The sequence below is a fragment of the Mustela lutreola genome, chromosome 2 (assembly GCF_030435805.1).
Source record: "Mustela lutreola isolate mMusLut2 chromosome 2, mMusLut2.pri, whole genome shotgun sequence".
In the NCBI taxonomy this organism is placed as follows: Eukaryota; Metazoa; Chordata; class Mammalia; order Carnivora; family Mustelidae; genus Mustela; species Mustela lutreola.
Window position 1 is genome coordinate 178460509 of NC_081291.1, and position 16901 is coordinate 178477409.

General features: G+C 33.7%; 1 protein-coding gene across 1 annotated transcript; it reads right to left on the bottom strand.

Annotated features, from left to right (window-relative positions):
- Nucleotides 1-2933: 2933 nt before the first annotated feature.
- On the bottom strand, nucleotides 2934-3899 carry LOC131825640 (olfactory receptor Olfr180-like). The gene has a single exon (XM_059165075.1). It carries the CDS (start codon nucleotides 3897-3899, stop codon nucleotides 2934-2936), a length of 966 nt encoding a protein of 321 aa, XP_059021058.1.
- Between the last annotated feature and the right edge of the window lie 13002 nt (nucleotides 3900-16901).

Consider the following 16901-nt stretch of genomic DNA (forward strand, 5'->3'; position numbering starts at 1 on the left):
AATGTTACTTCCTTCAATCCATCAATAATTATGGAGCCTGAGAGCATTCTCCAACAAACTTCTACATGCACAACTCCATCTGAGAGTTTGGGTTTTGTTTTCTTTTAATATCACAACCAGTTGCTACAGAAAATAAAGAAAATCACAAGGTCATGTGGGCAGAAGACTGTAGTCTTTGGAATGCATTTTGTGATACTATTTTTTAAATTGGTTCCTGAATGAAAATTAAAATGAAATAAAAGGACTAACAGCAGTGAGAGCTGAAGCCACTAATATTATTCAGTGAGAGATGATAGAAGCATAGTGTGTGAGAATTACTATAAATGGAAGGATGTGGACACATGTCAGGGTATATTTCTGAGATAGAACTGATAGATTGTGTGAGATGTTACATGTGAAAGCAGAGAGAGATGCAAGATTTCTTCTTTGCCCAACTAGTTGGAGGATGCTCCATCAAGATAGAGAAGACCAGGGATATCCATGTTTATAGGCAAATTAGAGTGGCCTTTTGAACATGTTAAATTTGAGATGTCTTTGAAATATTCAAATTACTTCAAATCCTGCTTAGCAATTGAATAAGTTTGGAGATTAGGGAAGATGTCAGGCTGGGAATATGCATTTTGGGTCACCTTCATATTAATGAAATTAAAGCCATAAAAATAGAGGTACCTGGGTGGGCCAGTGGATTAAGCATCTGCCTTTGCTCACGATCTCTGGGTTCTGGGATAGAGCCCTGCATCAGGCTCCCTGCTCAGCAGGGAGCTGATTTTCCCTCTCCCTCTGCTGCTCACCCCCCCCACACTGTGCTCTCTCTCTCTCTGTCAAATAAATAAATATATACAAACATACATAACATACATGCATACATAAATCTTTTTAAAAATCCATAAAAATAGATGAAATCATATAAAAATAATAGAAATACTAGAATAAAGAATCTTACAGCTGAGTCTTTTTCAATCCTATCATTTCAACTATGGGTAGAGGCAGAAGAGTCCCAATCCTGCTACTTATTGCAATTTAGTTTAATTACTCTTAAAAAAAAAAAAAAAAGCCTGTCTTCCCTTCTGCAATGTCAATATAGGGGCCAGAGCTCTCTTGTTTTTGTTGTGCAAACTAGGTAGACTAGAAATAGACTTAGTTTATATATGTGCATGTGAGTGTAGGAACAAAAAAGGAGGCATAAAAAAAAATCAGTGAGTGAGGAAGAGTTAGTTAATAAATACTTTTAGCAGTACTGATTAGCCATGAAAAAATAAAACTTTAATTCTCACTTCACATTATGACGTTAATCCCAGTTGAGTAAAAGTGCTATATATAAAAATTTGAGGTATGAAAAAAGAAAAAATATTAATTATGTTTATATAATACCTCTGAATGAGATGGAACTTATACAGTTAACACAGTGGAAAAGATGAATGGTTAATCAATTAACCTAGGACTATTCATTAAATAATTTTTCTTTACTGATCTATTTATGATGTTCTTATTTTACATGAAAGTTTACTTTTGGATAATCAATTTCCATTGATCTAGTCACTGATTCCTGATTTAAAACCAAGTTGTTTTAGTTATTGGAAGTTCATTATATATTTTAATACATGATACATCAAGTCTGTTTGTCGGTTATTAATTTTCTAGAAAAAGTTTAGAATTATTTTGCCAGGTTTCTAAAGAAGTCTTCCTTGGATATTTATTTGAGTAACTTAATCTGTGTATTATTTTTGAAAGAAGAAGTCAAATAGAGTCATATCCTCAATTCATGCTATATACTAAATAAACTCCAGGAAGAATTAAGAGCTTAGTGCAAAAAGTTTAACTATTAAAAAAATGAACGATGAGGAGGAAGTAGAGGAAAAAGGGTAGGAGCTAGAAGAAAAAATATTGGTTAATAGTAGATGTCAGATTAAAAAAATTCTAAACAAAGCATGTAAGGGATTGCATAAGATAAAAATTAATAAATGTGAGTATATAAGATTATATTTATCATTTATAAATAACACATATATTAAAATAATCTTAACACACAGAAATTATTAGCCACAGATAGTTACATTTTAATATCTTTTGTCTGTAATGAGTGTTACAAATAAATGAGGAAAATTGAGACTTAAAGAAAAAATGATCAGATAATTTGTAGAAGTAAAAATGACCAATAAACACATAAAGTAGTATTACATTTTACTCTTACTCAAAATATTAAAAAATGCAGCAGTACCTTAATTAAAATATTTTTAAATGCTTATTGAGTATTTACTATTTATGTTGCTGTTCTATATTCGTAATACATTATATGATTGACCCCTTTAAATAAAAAAGAACCTTAGTCATACTATGTGTTAAAGTGGATCTTAATCTACTGTAGCCAATTTGTTATAATTCATTGTTAATTATTCTATAAAATGTGTGTTTGACTATGAGTGTTCCTTATCATTCCATTTTTGCTCATTCTTGGAGTCTTATCTAGATCAGACTTCATTATTTTAACCTCTCTCCCCCCAGACTTACTGACATATGTCTCCCATGTCAGTTTTTGAAATGAAAATTATCATTTTATTTCCCTGTTAGGAAATTTTAAATGTTTCAAACAGTATAATAGGACCAGATATAATATCTTCCATTAATTAAACAAGATAAATCAGGGTGACTTTTCTACACATTTAGACATTTAAATTTGATGCTATGTTGGTTTATTAAGGTTTGGAATAACAGCCTGACACAATTCAGAGATGGTAATAAGAGTTGGTAATGAAAGTTACCATTGAGTGTTCTCATGATTTGCTCTGATAATTGTGGAATTTGCAGTAAGATTTGCCAAACAATTTTGAAATTATATCCATATATCTTTGAGCAAAACAGTCTAATGATTTAGAGATAAATATTTTATATAAAAACAGTTTTCTTTTTATTTGTCCCTTCTTTATAAAACATTTTTATAAATCAAAATCAATTTTCCATGGAAGACGAAGTTTTTTAACAATATTATTATTCCTCATATGTTTTTTAAGAGCACTTAGAACCTCCTTGTTTCTTAGACTATAAATAAAAGGGTTTAATAAAGGAATTACTATTGTATAAAAAACTGCCACTGGTATATCTTTGTCCCCTTCTTCAAAAGGTCGAATATACATGAGAAGACAAATGTAAAATATTGAAACAGATAGAAAGTGGGATGCGCAGGTAGAAAAAGCTTTACCTCTCCCTTCTTTGGACTTCATTTTGAAAATGGTGGAAATGATGCAGATATAAGAGACAAAGACAATGGCAATGGTGATGATTTGAATTGGCATTGAAAAAATATAGATCATTAGTTCATTGATATAAGGGTCAGTACAGGAGAGTCTATAGAGTGGAAGAATATCACAAAAAAAGTGATCAATTTGATTAGACCTGCAGAAAGTTAACCTTAATAAAAGCCCTACATGGATCATGGAATGCAGATTACTAGTTATGAAGATCCCTATAGCCATGTGAATGCAGAGTTTCTTTGACATCATGGTGTGGTACTGCAGTGGGTTGCATATGGCCACATAGCGATCATAGGCCATTGCTGCCAGTAGAAAGCAATCTGAAGTTTCAGCAAAGCAGAGAAAATAAAACTGTGCCATGCATTCATAAAGGGAAATCATTCTGTCCTTTGAAAAGAAGTCCTCCAACATTTTGGGGGTAACAGCACAGGAACAACAGGAATCCATCAGAGCCAGGTTGCCCAGGAAGATATACATTGGTGTGTAAAGACGACGCTCCATAAAAATCAATACCACCAGGCCAAGATTCCCCACCATAGTGATCAAATAAATGGCAACAAACACCAAAAACAGAAGAATCTTCATTACTGGCTGATCTGTAAATCCTATGAGGATAAACTCTGTTGTCAAGGATTGATTCTCCTTAGACATTCCTGGCTTCTCAGCTGAGATAGAAATAATAGAAAAATGAAATCCTAAATTTGTGTTTATTCTCCCCTCTCATTTTTGCATGTACAAAAAGAAAGAAGCTGTTTTTAAATCATCCTATGCTGTTTTTAACAAACTAGCACACGCACTGTAGGTCAGAATACAAGAAGAAAAGTATAAGAGATTATATACACAGTGATCATCTAAAAATGACTGTGTGAATTTCCATGGCAGAAAGGTATTTTCTGCATAAATTATCCAATGTTAATGTACGATTTCCTGGTCAGTATATATAATTTAGCATTTCCAAAATTAGAAGACATTTTCTTATGGTGTCATTTTCTCCAAGAAAATAAAATAATAGACACATTTTAACTACTATCCTATTGGGTTGATGTAATGTTTGGAAAAAAGTTACTTTAGACCTTTTAAATGTCTAAGTGTATTATTTTTAAAATTTCATGGAATCACAGTGGGTTTTAAAAAATGATTTCTCTAGCTTAGTATTCTTTCATGGAGAAGCTTACCAAAGGATATTTTAATACCTATTCAGTCTCTAAAATGGGGTAAAAATATAGAACATTTAAAATTTTCTTAGTAAGTTAATTTTGATACTGTTTTTGTATTTATTTCAATACATTCTAGATCCTATTCCTATAGAGGTTATGATACACTCCAATAAATTATTATTCTTAATTATTAATTTATCCAAATACGTTCTAGTTTTAAGTGTCTTACATGCATATCTAACGAGATTTGACTACCAAGTTTTCATTCAGAATGTTTATCTTCCTCATGATAAATACCTATCTTGTATTCTTTTATACTTCTGTAGAAACCAATGTTCTTGTTTTTTTGAATCCCATAAAGATTCTACCTTTGTTATATGATTATTTGTGTTTATAAACTCATTATTTACTCCTAATCCACTACAGATTTATTAAAATTCAATGATCACTAAATTTATATTTAGTATAGGTTAGCAAACACAATATAAAAAGAAACTTTGGTTTTAAAGAATGATAAAATACTTTTCTTCCAAAAATTGCTATAAGTCTATGGCCTCACCATTTTTCAATTAGACAATTTTGGAGAAGAGCCTGTAACTTCTTAGTATATTGTTCCAAAACCACATTTTGGTTAGTCTTCTATTTCTTATCCTTCTCTACATTGAATTTAATATCCTATTTTTTCTATTTACTCACATAGTATGGTAAGGCTTTCTGGAGTTTTATCACTAGAGGATTGTAATCAAATGAATAAAATAAGTTTGCCTTTGATATTTTAGGTCTATAACACTGTAAAAAACTTTCAGAATTATAATGTTTTGGAAAAACAGTAAAAGTATTCAAATACAGCTTTTTATCATTGTTTTAGTAACACCTAATGGTGAATCAACTGAAAAAATGTGTGGAATCTAGGTTAGTTTTCTATAATCACTATTTTATATAGAAGATACTGAATTAGAATAATAATGAATGAAAGTTCATTTTCTCTCCCTTAATTTAAAATGTAAATTATCCAGCTGAAATAAAAATCAATTTTATTCTATCTCTCAGGATTATATTACAGAATCATTTATACCCTTACCTGTATATTTATTGATAACACAATGGTACTTTTGAACTCAGAATAGGTCAGAATGATCCACTTTACTGTGTCTCATTATGGCTTTACATAGTATCTTCAATTTAGAGACAAACCAAAAATTTAGTTATTAAATAGATAAAATGTATTACCAATTAAAATGCTGATGTATTTTAGTGAAATGTGTATTTCTGCATTTTAATATTCTAAATAAGTTAGAAATCAATTCTCATATTTTGAGTTCACTGACAAACATTTTATAGTAGCTGACTGGCCATGTGATATTTGTTATTACAGAAATTAAGAATAAATATCTTGGTCTTTAAAGCATTTGGGAATAAATTATGATCTAGCACACTCTACCAGTAGGTCAGTGACAATAATTATGTTAGCCTTAGGGTAAAGTTAAAGTTCTCCATTGATTCTAGAGGGATTCCTTGGCACTAGCATCTGGGTATTTCGGTAAAGACTCTTAGCCTGAGAGATATGGTTCCCAAAACAGAGGTAAACCAAAAGGCATCAATTAAAGATGGATATCCTTTGGAATTCTGAAGTTAGATCAAAAGGCTTTTACTAAAGTTAGCCTAAGTATATTTTGGATTTTTTTGCACAGTCTCTTCCTCTGTCTCTCTCTCAAGTGTTCTTTATTTGAAAACAATAGTGAAGAGAAAAATAATTCATGTTGATTAATTATGGAAGAAGTGGGAGTTAAACCAAGATTAGGAGAGAGATTAGGATTTATAGAAAAGAGGCAAAAATGTGATATATACCAAAGTTGCAGTCTTCTTCATTCCCTTTGATTAATCTGACCGAATCCTATAGATTCATCCTCTGAAACAACTCTGATATTGTACTGTTTCATTTCCCTCTTACAGATTAAGAGCACTTTTTAATTGGTTTTCTATAAATATCTTTTTCTATTGTACACATGCTCTTATGGACTGGAAATGTTTTTAGCTCTTCTTTACTCTCAAACCAAATTTTTGTCCCTTATCTCAGTATTTCAAGGACTTCATACACTAGGTTTATAATACCTATGACTTAATTTTCTACCATTCACCTTTAAGAATCTATCTCCAGAAACATACCAATCACTTCTCAATTCATTGAAGCACTAGAGCTACATCATAACTTAGAATATTTACTCAGAATCTACTTCTTATCTAAAATGCCCTCTTTGACTTATTCCTCTACCCAAGTCTTATTTTGTCTTTATAGGAGGTCTGATTCCCTCCATGAAGACATCTTCAACTGACTGATCTGCAAAATGCTTACTGTCTTTGTAACACAAAGAGTTCTTACCTGTGCTTCCCTTGTATGTTTGGCCAGCTCTTCTTCATGTGAAAATCTTGTTTATTCTCAGGTGGATTAATTTTCTTTCTGACTTTTCACATTATGCATATCTTAGTATATATAACAGATAATAGTGGCCTTCAAAGAATGTTTATTAAAATGTTTACAAAATTTAAATGAAATTCAACATTTATTAAGTGATAATTACAATGAACAAGTCACTGAGTCAGCATTGATTAGAGAGAAACTCACAATAGGAGTAGGGTTGGGAAAGAAACATCATAGATAAGTAAGAAATAATCCTGCCCTCATGGAGCTGCTAATTCAGAGAGTAAAATCACTTACAAAAATGTATATAGTGGGGCATCTGGGTGGCCCAGTGGGTTAAGCCTCTGCCTTTGGCTCAGGTCATGATCCCAGGGTCCTGGGATCGAGCCCCACATTGGGCTCTCTACTCAGTGGGGAGCCTGCTTTTCCCCCTTTCTCTCTGCCTCCCTCTCTGTCTACTTCTGAGCTCTCACTGTCAAATAAATAAAATCTTTAAAAAAAAGAAAATGTATATAGAGCATGTATATTTTTTAATATTAAAAAAACCCCAAAGATCTATAAGCAATATATGGGAATACAAAAGAGGAAGTAACTTAGAGGACTAAGAGAAAAACGTTACAAAGAAATGACATTTCTTGAGAATGATGTTTCTTGAGAGATATATTAGATTTCAATAAGCAGAAAATGTGTGGTAAGGATTTATAGGCTGAAAGGAGAGCATAATTAAAGGTAAAATCATGGGAGTTTCAATGTATAGGCATATTTAAGGAATGCAGAATGAGACAGGGCAAGTAACCAGAGTCTAGGTGCATGCTAGGATAAGAAGAGGAATTGGAGGTTCAGGTGGTAACTGGTTCTACATCTTCCCCCTATATTTTGATGACACTGATCTCTCATCAAGACCAAACTCATTTCCTAGTCACCCAATCCAAAGCACATTTGTCAATTATTATTATCTTAATTAACTAACTATATTATATGGAACTCTTGACCACACTCAAACTCTCTCATCAGGCTTCTGTGATAACATTTTCTATTTCTACATTACTGTCCCCCCATCCCCCCAGGAGTCTTTGGATTTGTATTAGATCCTCATTTCCTCACAAATATACATTTGTTGTAAAGAGTGCATCCTTGAATACATTTACAAAATGATGGGTTTCTGTTTTGAAAGCTAACTGCTAATTTTTAAAAGGATTTTCCCAGTATTTACCTAGTAAGTTACCATATTCCCTTGTAATCATCTGCTCTTGCAAACTAATGAGAATGTGCTCAGTTTTTCTTTATGTTTAAGATAAATCAAACATCACTGAGCTTCTTTGGAATATTTTCATGTAGGTGATAAAATTCCATTTCCAAGATTTTAAAATAATATATGCAGACATGAAAAAAATTAACATGCTGCTCATATAATTTTTACCTACAAAATCATATCAAGATATGTGGACACATCCCAAATATGTCTTCAAAATTCTCAGTAGTGCTTGATTTCCTTTTGAAAAACAATTGCTTTCTGCTTAAACATCACATTTATATCAAAGGACAAAATAAAGATGTTAATGACTTCTAAAATACTTGTTGAATAGGGTCTTATCATCAGAGAATGGAGCAGCAAATTTAGAACACTTGTCTTTTATTAGCAGAAAAATATATGACTCCTAAAATCAGCAACTTTTTAAATGTCTCTCTCTGTCTGACCTATTTCACTTGGAATAATGTCCTCAAGGTCTATCTATGTTGTCAAAAATAGCAGGACCCTCTTCTTTTTTATGGCTGAGTAATATTCCATCATATGTATGTATGCATGTGTCTGTACATGTATACAGGTGTATGTGTACACATATACCACATTTTCTTCATCTGTTGATGAACACTTAGGGTGTTTGCATATCTTGACTATTGTGAGTAATGTTTCAATAAACATGGGGATGAAGTTATATTTTCAGGATAGTCAGTTCATTTTCTTTGGATATGTACCCAGATATGGGACTGCTGGATCAGATGGAGTTCTACTTTTAATTTTTTGAGAAACTTTTATACTGTTTTCCATAGTGGCTGTACCAGTTTACATTCTTACAAATAGTGCACCAAATTTCCTTTTCTCCATATCCTCACCAAAACTTATTTCTTGTCCCCAGAAAATAATCATTCTGATAGTTGTGAGGTGATATCTAATTGTGGTTTTGATTTGCTTTTTTCTTATGATGAGCATCTTTTTCTTTTTCTTTTTTTTTTAAAAAAGATTTTATTTACCTATTTGACGGAGAGAGAGAGATCACAAGTAGACAGAGAGACAGGCACAGAGAGAGGGAAAAGCAGGTTCCTTGCTGAGCAGAGAGCTCAGTTAGGGCTCAATCCCAGGACCCCAAGATCATGACCTGAGCTGAAGGCAGAGGCTTAACTCACTGAGCTACCCAGGCAACCATGAGCATCTTTTTCATTGACTTGTTGGCTATCTGTATATTTTCTTTGGAAAAAGTCTATTCAGGACCTCTGTCCATTTTTAATCAGATTATTATTACTGGCTTCTTTTCCATAGTTTCCCTTTTCATTTTGCTGATCATTTCTTTTGCTATGCAGAAGCTGTTTAGATGAAAGTAATGTTTATTTCTGCTTTTGTTGCTTGTGCTTTTTGACATTATGTTCAAAATATCATTGACCAAGACCACAATCAAGAATTTTTTTTTTTTTTTTAAGGAGACTTATGGTTTAGGGTCTTAGATCTCTAATTCATTTGGTCTCAATTTTTGTGAGTTGTGTAAGGTAATGATTAAATTTTACTCTTTTGCATGGGAATATCCAATTTTCCTAGCATTGTTTACTGAAAAGATCTTGACTCCTTTTTCAAATATTAATTGACTGCTTATGTGTGATTTTTTATCTGGGCTTTCAATTCTGTTTCATTGATTTATGTAACCATTTTTATGCCAGTTCCATACTGTTTAGATTATTATAGATTTTTAGTTTGAAATCAGAAAGTCTGATCTTTCCCATTTTGTTGTTCTTTCACAAGGTTACTTTAACATTTGGATTCTTTTGTGGTTGCATACAAATTTTATGGTTCCTTTTTCTTTTTATGAAAAATGTCAGTGGATTTTTTATAAGCATTGCATCTCTAGATGACTCTTGGTAGCATAGACATATTAACAATATTAATTCTTCCAATCTATGAGCACAAGCTATTATTCCATCTATCTGCATATTTTCCAGTTTCTCTCATCAATGTCTTACAGTTTTCAGTGTACAAATTTTTCACCTTCTTGGTTCAATTTATTCCCAAGTATTTTATTAGTTTTCAATAATATTGTAAATAGTATTATTTTCTTTCTCTATCAGCTATTTTGTTGTTGGTGAATAGAAACACAACTGATATTTGTATGTTGATTTTTGTTATCCTGCAACTTTAATTTGTTGATGACTTCTAACTGTTTTGGTGGAGTCCTTAAGAGTTTTCTACATATAAGACTGTTATGCTGAAAATAAATAAAAAATAAATTAAAAAAAAAAGATTATGCTATCTGCAAACAAGGACAATTTTACTTCCTCCTTTCCTCTTTATTCATTTTTTTCTTTAAATCTAATTACTGTGCAAGGATTTCTAATTTCTAGTACTATGGTGAATAGAAATGGTTGGAATGGCAACTTTGTGTTTTTCCTGATTTTTGAAGGTAAATTTCAGCTCTTCACTGTCGCTTGGAATGTTAGCTGTGAGATTGTTGTATATAGCTTTTATTATGTTGAGATATGCTACTTCTATATTCAATGTGTTGAGAGCTGTTATTATGAAAGGATGTTGAATTTTGTCAAATGCTTTTTCTGCATCTATTGAATAATCATATGATCTTTATCTTTCATTCTTTTAATGTGGTATATCACATTTATTGATTTATGTATGTTGAACCATCCTTGTATACAAGGGATAAATCCTACTTGATCATGATATATGATCCTTTTAATGGATCCTGTTAAGTTTGCTAGAATTTTGTTGTATATTTTTACATATACATTCATTAGGGATATTATCTTATAGTTTTCTTTTCTTTTAGTATTATTATCTGACTTTGATATCAAGGTAATTCTTTAAAATATGAGTTTGAACATATTCTTTTCCTTTTTGGAAGTATTTGAGAACTGACATTAATCCATTAAGTGTTTGGTAGACTTCCCCAGTGAAAACACCCATTCTTGAGCTTTTCTTTATTCAGAGATTTTTGATTACTGATTATATCTTCTTACTTGTTATTGGTTAGTCTACATTTTCTGTTTCTTAATGGTTAAGGCTTGGTAGATTGTATGTTTCTAGAAATTTATCCATCAGTTTATGTTATTCAGTTTGCTTCCTTATAATTGTTCCTCATAGCTTCTTATGATTCTTTGTATATTTGTAGTGTCAGCCATAATGTCTCCTCTTTCATTTAGAACTTTAAGTCCTTTCTCTTTCTCTTAATAGAGTTGAAGGTTTTTTGATCTCGTTCATCTTTCAGAAAACAAACTCAATCTTATTGATCTTTTCTATTGCCATTTAGTGTCTTTTATTTATTTCTGCTCTAATCTTTACTATTTCCTTCCTTTTCCTAACTTTGCGGTTAATTTTTTTTCTTTTTCTAATTCTTTGAAATTTAATGTTGGGTAGATCTTTTTTAATGTACACTTTTATTACTGTAAACTTCCCTTTTAGAATTATTTTTGCATAATCCTGTTATTTTTGGAATGTTGTAGTTTTGTTCTTTAAAGATGCTTTTTATTTTTTTTTATTTTTTTATTTTTATTTTTTATAAACATTTGTTTTTATCCCCAGGGGTACAGGTCTGTGAATCACCAGGTTTACACACTTCACAGCACTCACCAAAGCACATACCTTCCCCAATGTCCATAATCCCACCCCCTTCTCCCAAACCCCCTCCCCCCAGCAACCCTCAGTTTGTTTTGTGAGATTAAGAGTCACTTATGGTTTGTCTCCCTCCCAATCGCATCTTGTTTCATTGATTCTTCTCCTACCCACATAAGCCCCCATGTTGCATCACCACTTCCTCATATCAGGGAGATCATATGATAGTTGTCTTTCTCTGCTTGACTTATTTCGCTAAGCATGATACGCTCTAGTTCCATCCATGTTGTCGCAAATGGCAAGATTTCATTTCTTTTGATGGCTGCATAGTATTCCATTGTGTATATATACCACATCTTCTTGATCCATTCATCTGTTGATGGACATCTAGATTCTTTACGTAGTTTGGCTATTGTGGACTTTGCTGCTATAAACATTCGGGTGCACGTGCCCCTTTGGATCACTACGTTTGTATCTTTAGGGTAAATACCCAATAGTGCAATTGCTGGGTCATAGGGCAGTTCTATTTTCAACATTTTGAGGAACCTCCATGCTGTTTTCCAGAGTGGCTGCACCAGCTTGCATTCCCACCAACAGTGTAAGAGGGTGCCCCTTTCTCCGCATCCTCGCCAGCATCTGTCATTTCCTGACTTGTTAATTTTAGCCATTCTGACTGGTGTGAGGTGATATCTCATTGTGGTTTTGATTTGTATTTCCCTGATGCCGAGTGATATGGAGCACTTTTTCATGTGTCTGTTGGCCATCTAGATGTCTTCTTTGCAGAAATGTCTGTTCATGTCCTCTGCCCATTTCTTGATTGGATTCTTTGTTCTTTGGGTGTTGAGTTTGCTAAGTTCTTTATAGATTCTGGACACTAGTCCTTTATCTGATATGTCGTTTGCAAATATCTTCTCCCATTCTGTCAGTTGTCTTTAGATTTTGTTAACTGTTTCCTTTGCTGTGCAAAAGCTTTTGATCTTGATGAAATCCCAATAGTTCATTTTTGCCCTTGCTTCCCTTGCCTTTTGCGTTGTTCCTAGGAAGATGTAGCTGTGGCTGAGGTCAAAGAGGGTGCTGCCTGTGTTCTCCTCAAGGATTTTGATGGATTCCTTTCTCACATTGAGGTCGGTCATCCATTTTGAGTCTATTTTCATGTGTGGTGTAAGGAAATGTCCAATTTCATTTTTCTGCATGTGGCTGTCCAATTTTCCCAGCACCATTTATTGAAGAGGCTGTCTTTTTTCCATTGGACATTCTTTCCTGCTTTGTCGAAGATTAGTTGACCATAGAGTTGAGGGTCTATTTCTGGGCTCTCTATTCTGTTCCATTGATCTATGTGTCTGTTTTTGTGCCAGTACCATGCTGTCTTGATGATGACAGCTTTGTAATAGAGCTTGAAGTCCGGAAATGTGATGCCACTAACGTTGGCTTTCTTTTTAAATATCCCTTTGGCTATTCGAGGTCTTTTCTGGTTCCATATAAATTTTAGAATTATTTGTTCCATTTCTTTGAAAAAGATGGATGATACTTTGATAGGAATTGCATTAAATGTGTAGATTGCTTTAGGTAGCATAGACATTTTCACAATATTTATTCTTCCAATCCAGGAGCATGGAGCATTTTTCCATTTCTTTGTGTCTTCCTCAATTTCTTTCATGAGTACTTTATAGTTTTCCGAGTATAGATTCTGTGTCTCTTTGGTTAGGTTTATTCCTAGGTATCTTATGGTTTTGGATGCAATTGTAAATGGGATTGACTCCTTAATTTCTCTTTCTTCAGTCTTGCTGTTGGTGTAGAGAAATGCAACTGATTTCTGTGCATTGATTTTATATCCTGACACTTTACTGAATTCCTGTATAAGTTCTAGCAGTTTTGGAGTGGAGTCTTTTGGGTTTTCCACATATAGTATCATATCATCTGCGAAGAGTGATAATTTGACTTCTTCTTTGCCGATTTGGATGCCTTTAATTTCCTTTTGTTGTCTGATTGCTGAGGCTAGGACCTCTAGTACTATGTTGAATAGCAGTGGTGATAATGGACATCCCTGCCATGTTCCTGACCTTAGCGGAAAAGCTTTCAGTTTTTCTCCATTCAGAATGATATTTGCGGTGGGTTTTTCATAGATGGCTTTGATGATATTGAGGTATGTGCCCTCTATCCCTACACTTTGAAGAGTTTTGATCAGGAAGGGATGCTGTACTTTGTCAAATGATTTTTCAGCATCTCTGGAGAGTATCATATGGTTCTTGTTCTTTCTTTTATTGATGTGTTGTATCACATTGACTGATTTGTGGATGTTGAACCAACCTTGCAGCCCTGGAATAAATCCCACTTGGTCGTGGTGAATAATCTTTTGAATGTACTGTTGAATCCTATTGGCTAGTATTTTGTTGAGTATTTTCGCATCTGTATTCATCAAGGTTATTGGTCTATAGCTCTCTTTTTTGATGGGATCCTTGTCTGGTTTTGGGTTCAAGGTGATGCTGGCCTCATAAAATGAGTTTGGAAGTTTTCCTTCCATTTCTATTGTTTGGAACAGTTTCAGGAGAATAGGAATTAGTTCTTCTTTAAATGTTTGGTAGAATTCCCCCGGGAAGCCGTCTGGCCCTGGGCTTTTGTTTGTTTGGAGATTTTTAATGAGTGTTTCAATCTCCTTACTGGTTGTGGGTCTGTTCAGGCTTTCTATTTCATCCTGGTTCAGTTGTGGTAGTTTATATGTTTCTAGGAATGCATCCATTTCTTCCAGATTGTCAAATTTGTTGGCGTAGAGTTGCTCATAGTATGTTCTTATAATAGTTTGTATTTCTTTGGTGTTAGTTGTGATCTCTCCTCTTTCGTTCATGATTTTATTTATTTGGGTCCTTTCTCTTTTCTTTTTGATAAGTCGGGCCAGGGGTTTATCAATTTTATTAAGTCTTTCAAAGAACCAGCTCCTAGTTTCGTTGATTTGCTCTATTGTTTTTTTGGTTTCTATTTCATTGATTTCTGCTCTGATCTTTATGATTTCTCTTCTCCTGCTGGGCTTAGGGTTTCTTTCTTGTTCTTTCTCCAGCTCCTTTAGGTGTAGGGTTAGGTTGTGTACCTGAGACCTTTCTTGTTTCTTGAGAAAGGCTTGTACCGCTATATATTTTCCTCTCAGGACTGCCTTTGTTGTGTCCCACAGATTTTGAACCGTTGTATTTTCATTATCATTTGTTTCCATGATTTTTTTCAATTCTTCTTTAATTTCCCGGTTGACCCATTCATTCTTTAGAAGGATGCTGTTTAGTCTCCATGTATTTGGGTTCTTTCCAAACTTCCTTTTGTGGTTGAGTTCTAGCTTTAGAGCATTGTGGGCTGAAAATATGCAGGGAATGATCCCAATCTTTTGATACCGGTTGAGTCCTGATTTAGGACCGAGGATGTGATCTATTCTGGAGAATGTTCCATGTGCACTAGAGAAGAATGTGTATTCTGTTGCTTTGGGATGAAATGTTCTGAATATATCTGTGATGCCCATCTGGTCCAGTGTGTCGTTTAAGGCCTTTATTTCCTTGCTGATCTTTTGCTTGGATGATCTGTCCATTTTAGTGAGGGGAGTGTTAAAGTCCCCTACTATTATTGTATTATTGTTGATGTGTTTCTTTGATTTTGTTATTAATTGGTTTATATAGTTGGCTGCTCCCACGTTGGGGGCATAGATATTTAAAATTGTTAAAATTTCTTGTTGGACAGACCCTTTGAGTATGATATAGTGTCCTTCCTCATCTCTTATTATAGTCTTTGGCTTAAAATCTAATTGATCTGATATAAGGATTGCCACTCCTGCTTTCTTCTGATGTCCATTAGCATGGTAAATTCTTTTCCACCCCCTCACTTTAAATCTGGAGGTGTCTTCGGGCTTAAAATGAGTTTCTTGGAGGCAACATATAGATGGGTTTTGTTTTTTTATCCATTCTGATACCCTGTGTCTTTTGACAGGGGCATTTAGCCCATTAACATTCAGGGTAACTATTGAGAGATATGAATTTAGTGCCATTGTTTTGCCTGTAAGGTGACTGTTACTGTATATGGTCTCTGTTCCTTTCTGATCTACCACTTGTAGGCTCTCTCTTTGCTTAGAGGACCCCTTTCAAGATTTCCTGTAGAGCTGGTTTGGTGTTTGCAAATTCTTTCAGTTTTTGTTTGTCCTGGAAGCTTTTAATCTCTCCTTCTATTTTCAATTATAGCCTAGCTGGATATAGTATTCTTGGCTGCATGTTTTTCTCGTTTAGTGCTCTGAAAATATCATGCCAGCTCTTTCTGCCCTGCCAGGTCTCTGTGGATAAGTCAGATGCCAACCTAATATTCTTACCATTGTATGTTACAGACTTCTTTTCCCGGGCTGCTTTCAGGATTTTCTCTTTGTCACTGAGACTTGTAAATTTTACTATTAGGTGACGGGGTGTGGGCCTATTCTTATTGATTTTGAGGGGCGTTCTCTGAACCTCCTGAATTTTGATGCTCGTTCCCTTTGCCATATTGGGGAAATTCTCCCCAATAATTCTCTCCAGTATACCTTCTGCTCCCCTCTCTCTTTCTTCTTCTTCTGGAATCCCAATTATTCTAATGTTGTTTCGTCTTGTGTTGTCACTTATCTCTCGAATTCTCCCCTCGTGATCCAGTAGCTGTTTGTCCCTCTTTTGCTCAGCTTCTTTATTCTCTGTCATTTGGTCTTCTATATCTCTAATTCTTTCTTCTGCCTCATTTATCCTAGCAGTGAGAGCCTCCATTTTTGATTGCACCTCATTAATAGCTTTTTTGATTTCAACTTGGTTAGATTTTAGTTCTTTTATTTCTCCAGAAAGGGCTTTTATATCTCTCGAGAGGGTTTCTCTAATATCTTCCATGCCTTTTTCGAGCCCGGCTAGAACCTTGAGAATTGTCATTCTGAACTCTAGATCTGACATATTACCAATGTCTGTATTGATTAGGTCCCTAGCCTTCGGTACTGCCTCTTGTTCTTTTTTTTGTGTTGAATTTTTCCGTCTTGTCATTTTGTCCAGATAAGAGTATATGAAGGGGCAAGTAAAATACTAAAAGGGTGGCAACAACCCCAGGAAAATATGCTTTAACCAAATTAGAAGAGATCCCAAATCGTGAGGGGGGAGAAAGGGGATAAAAAGAGGTTCAAAAAGGAAGAAAGAAAAAAAAAAAAAGAAAAAAAAAGAGAAGAAAAGAATTAAAAGAAAAAAAAACACCTAAGAAAAATATAAAAAAGAAAAAATATA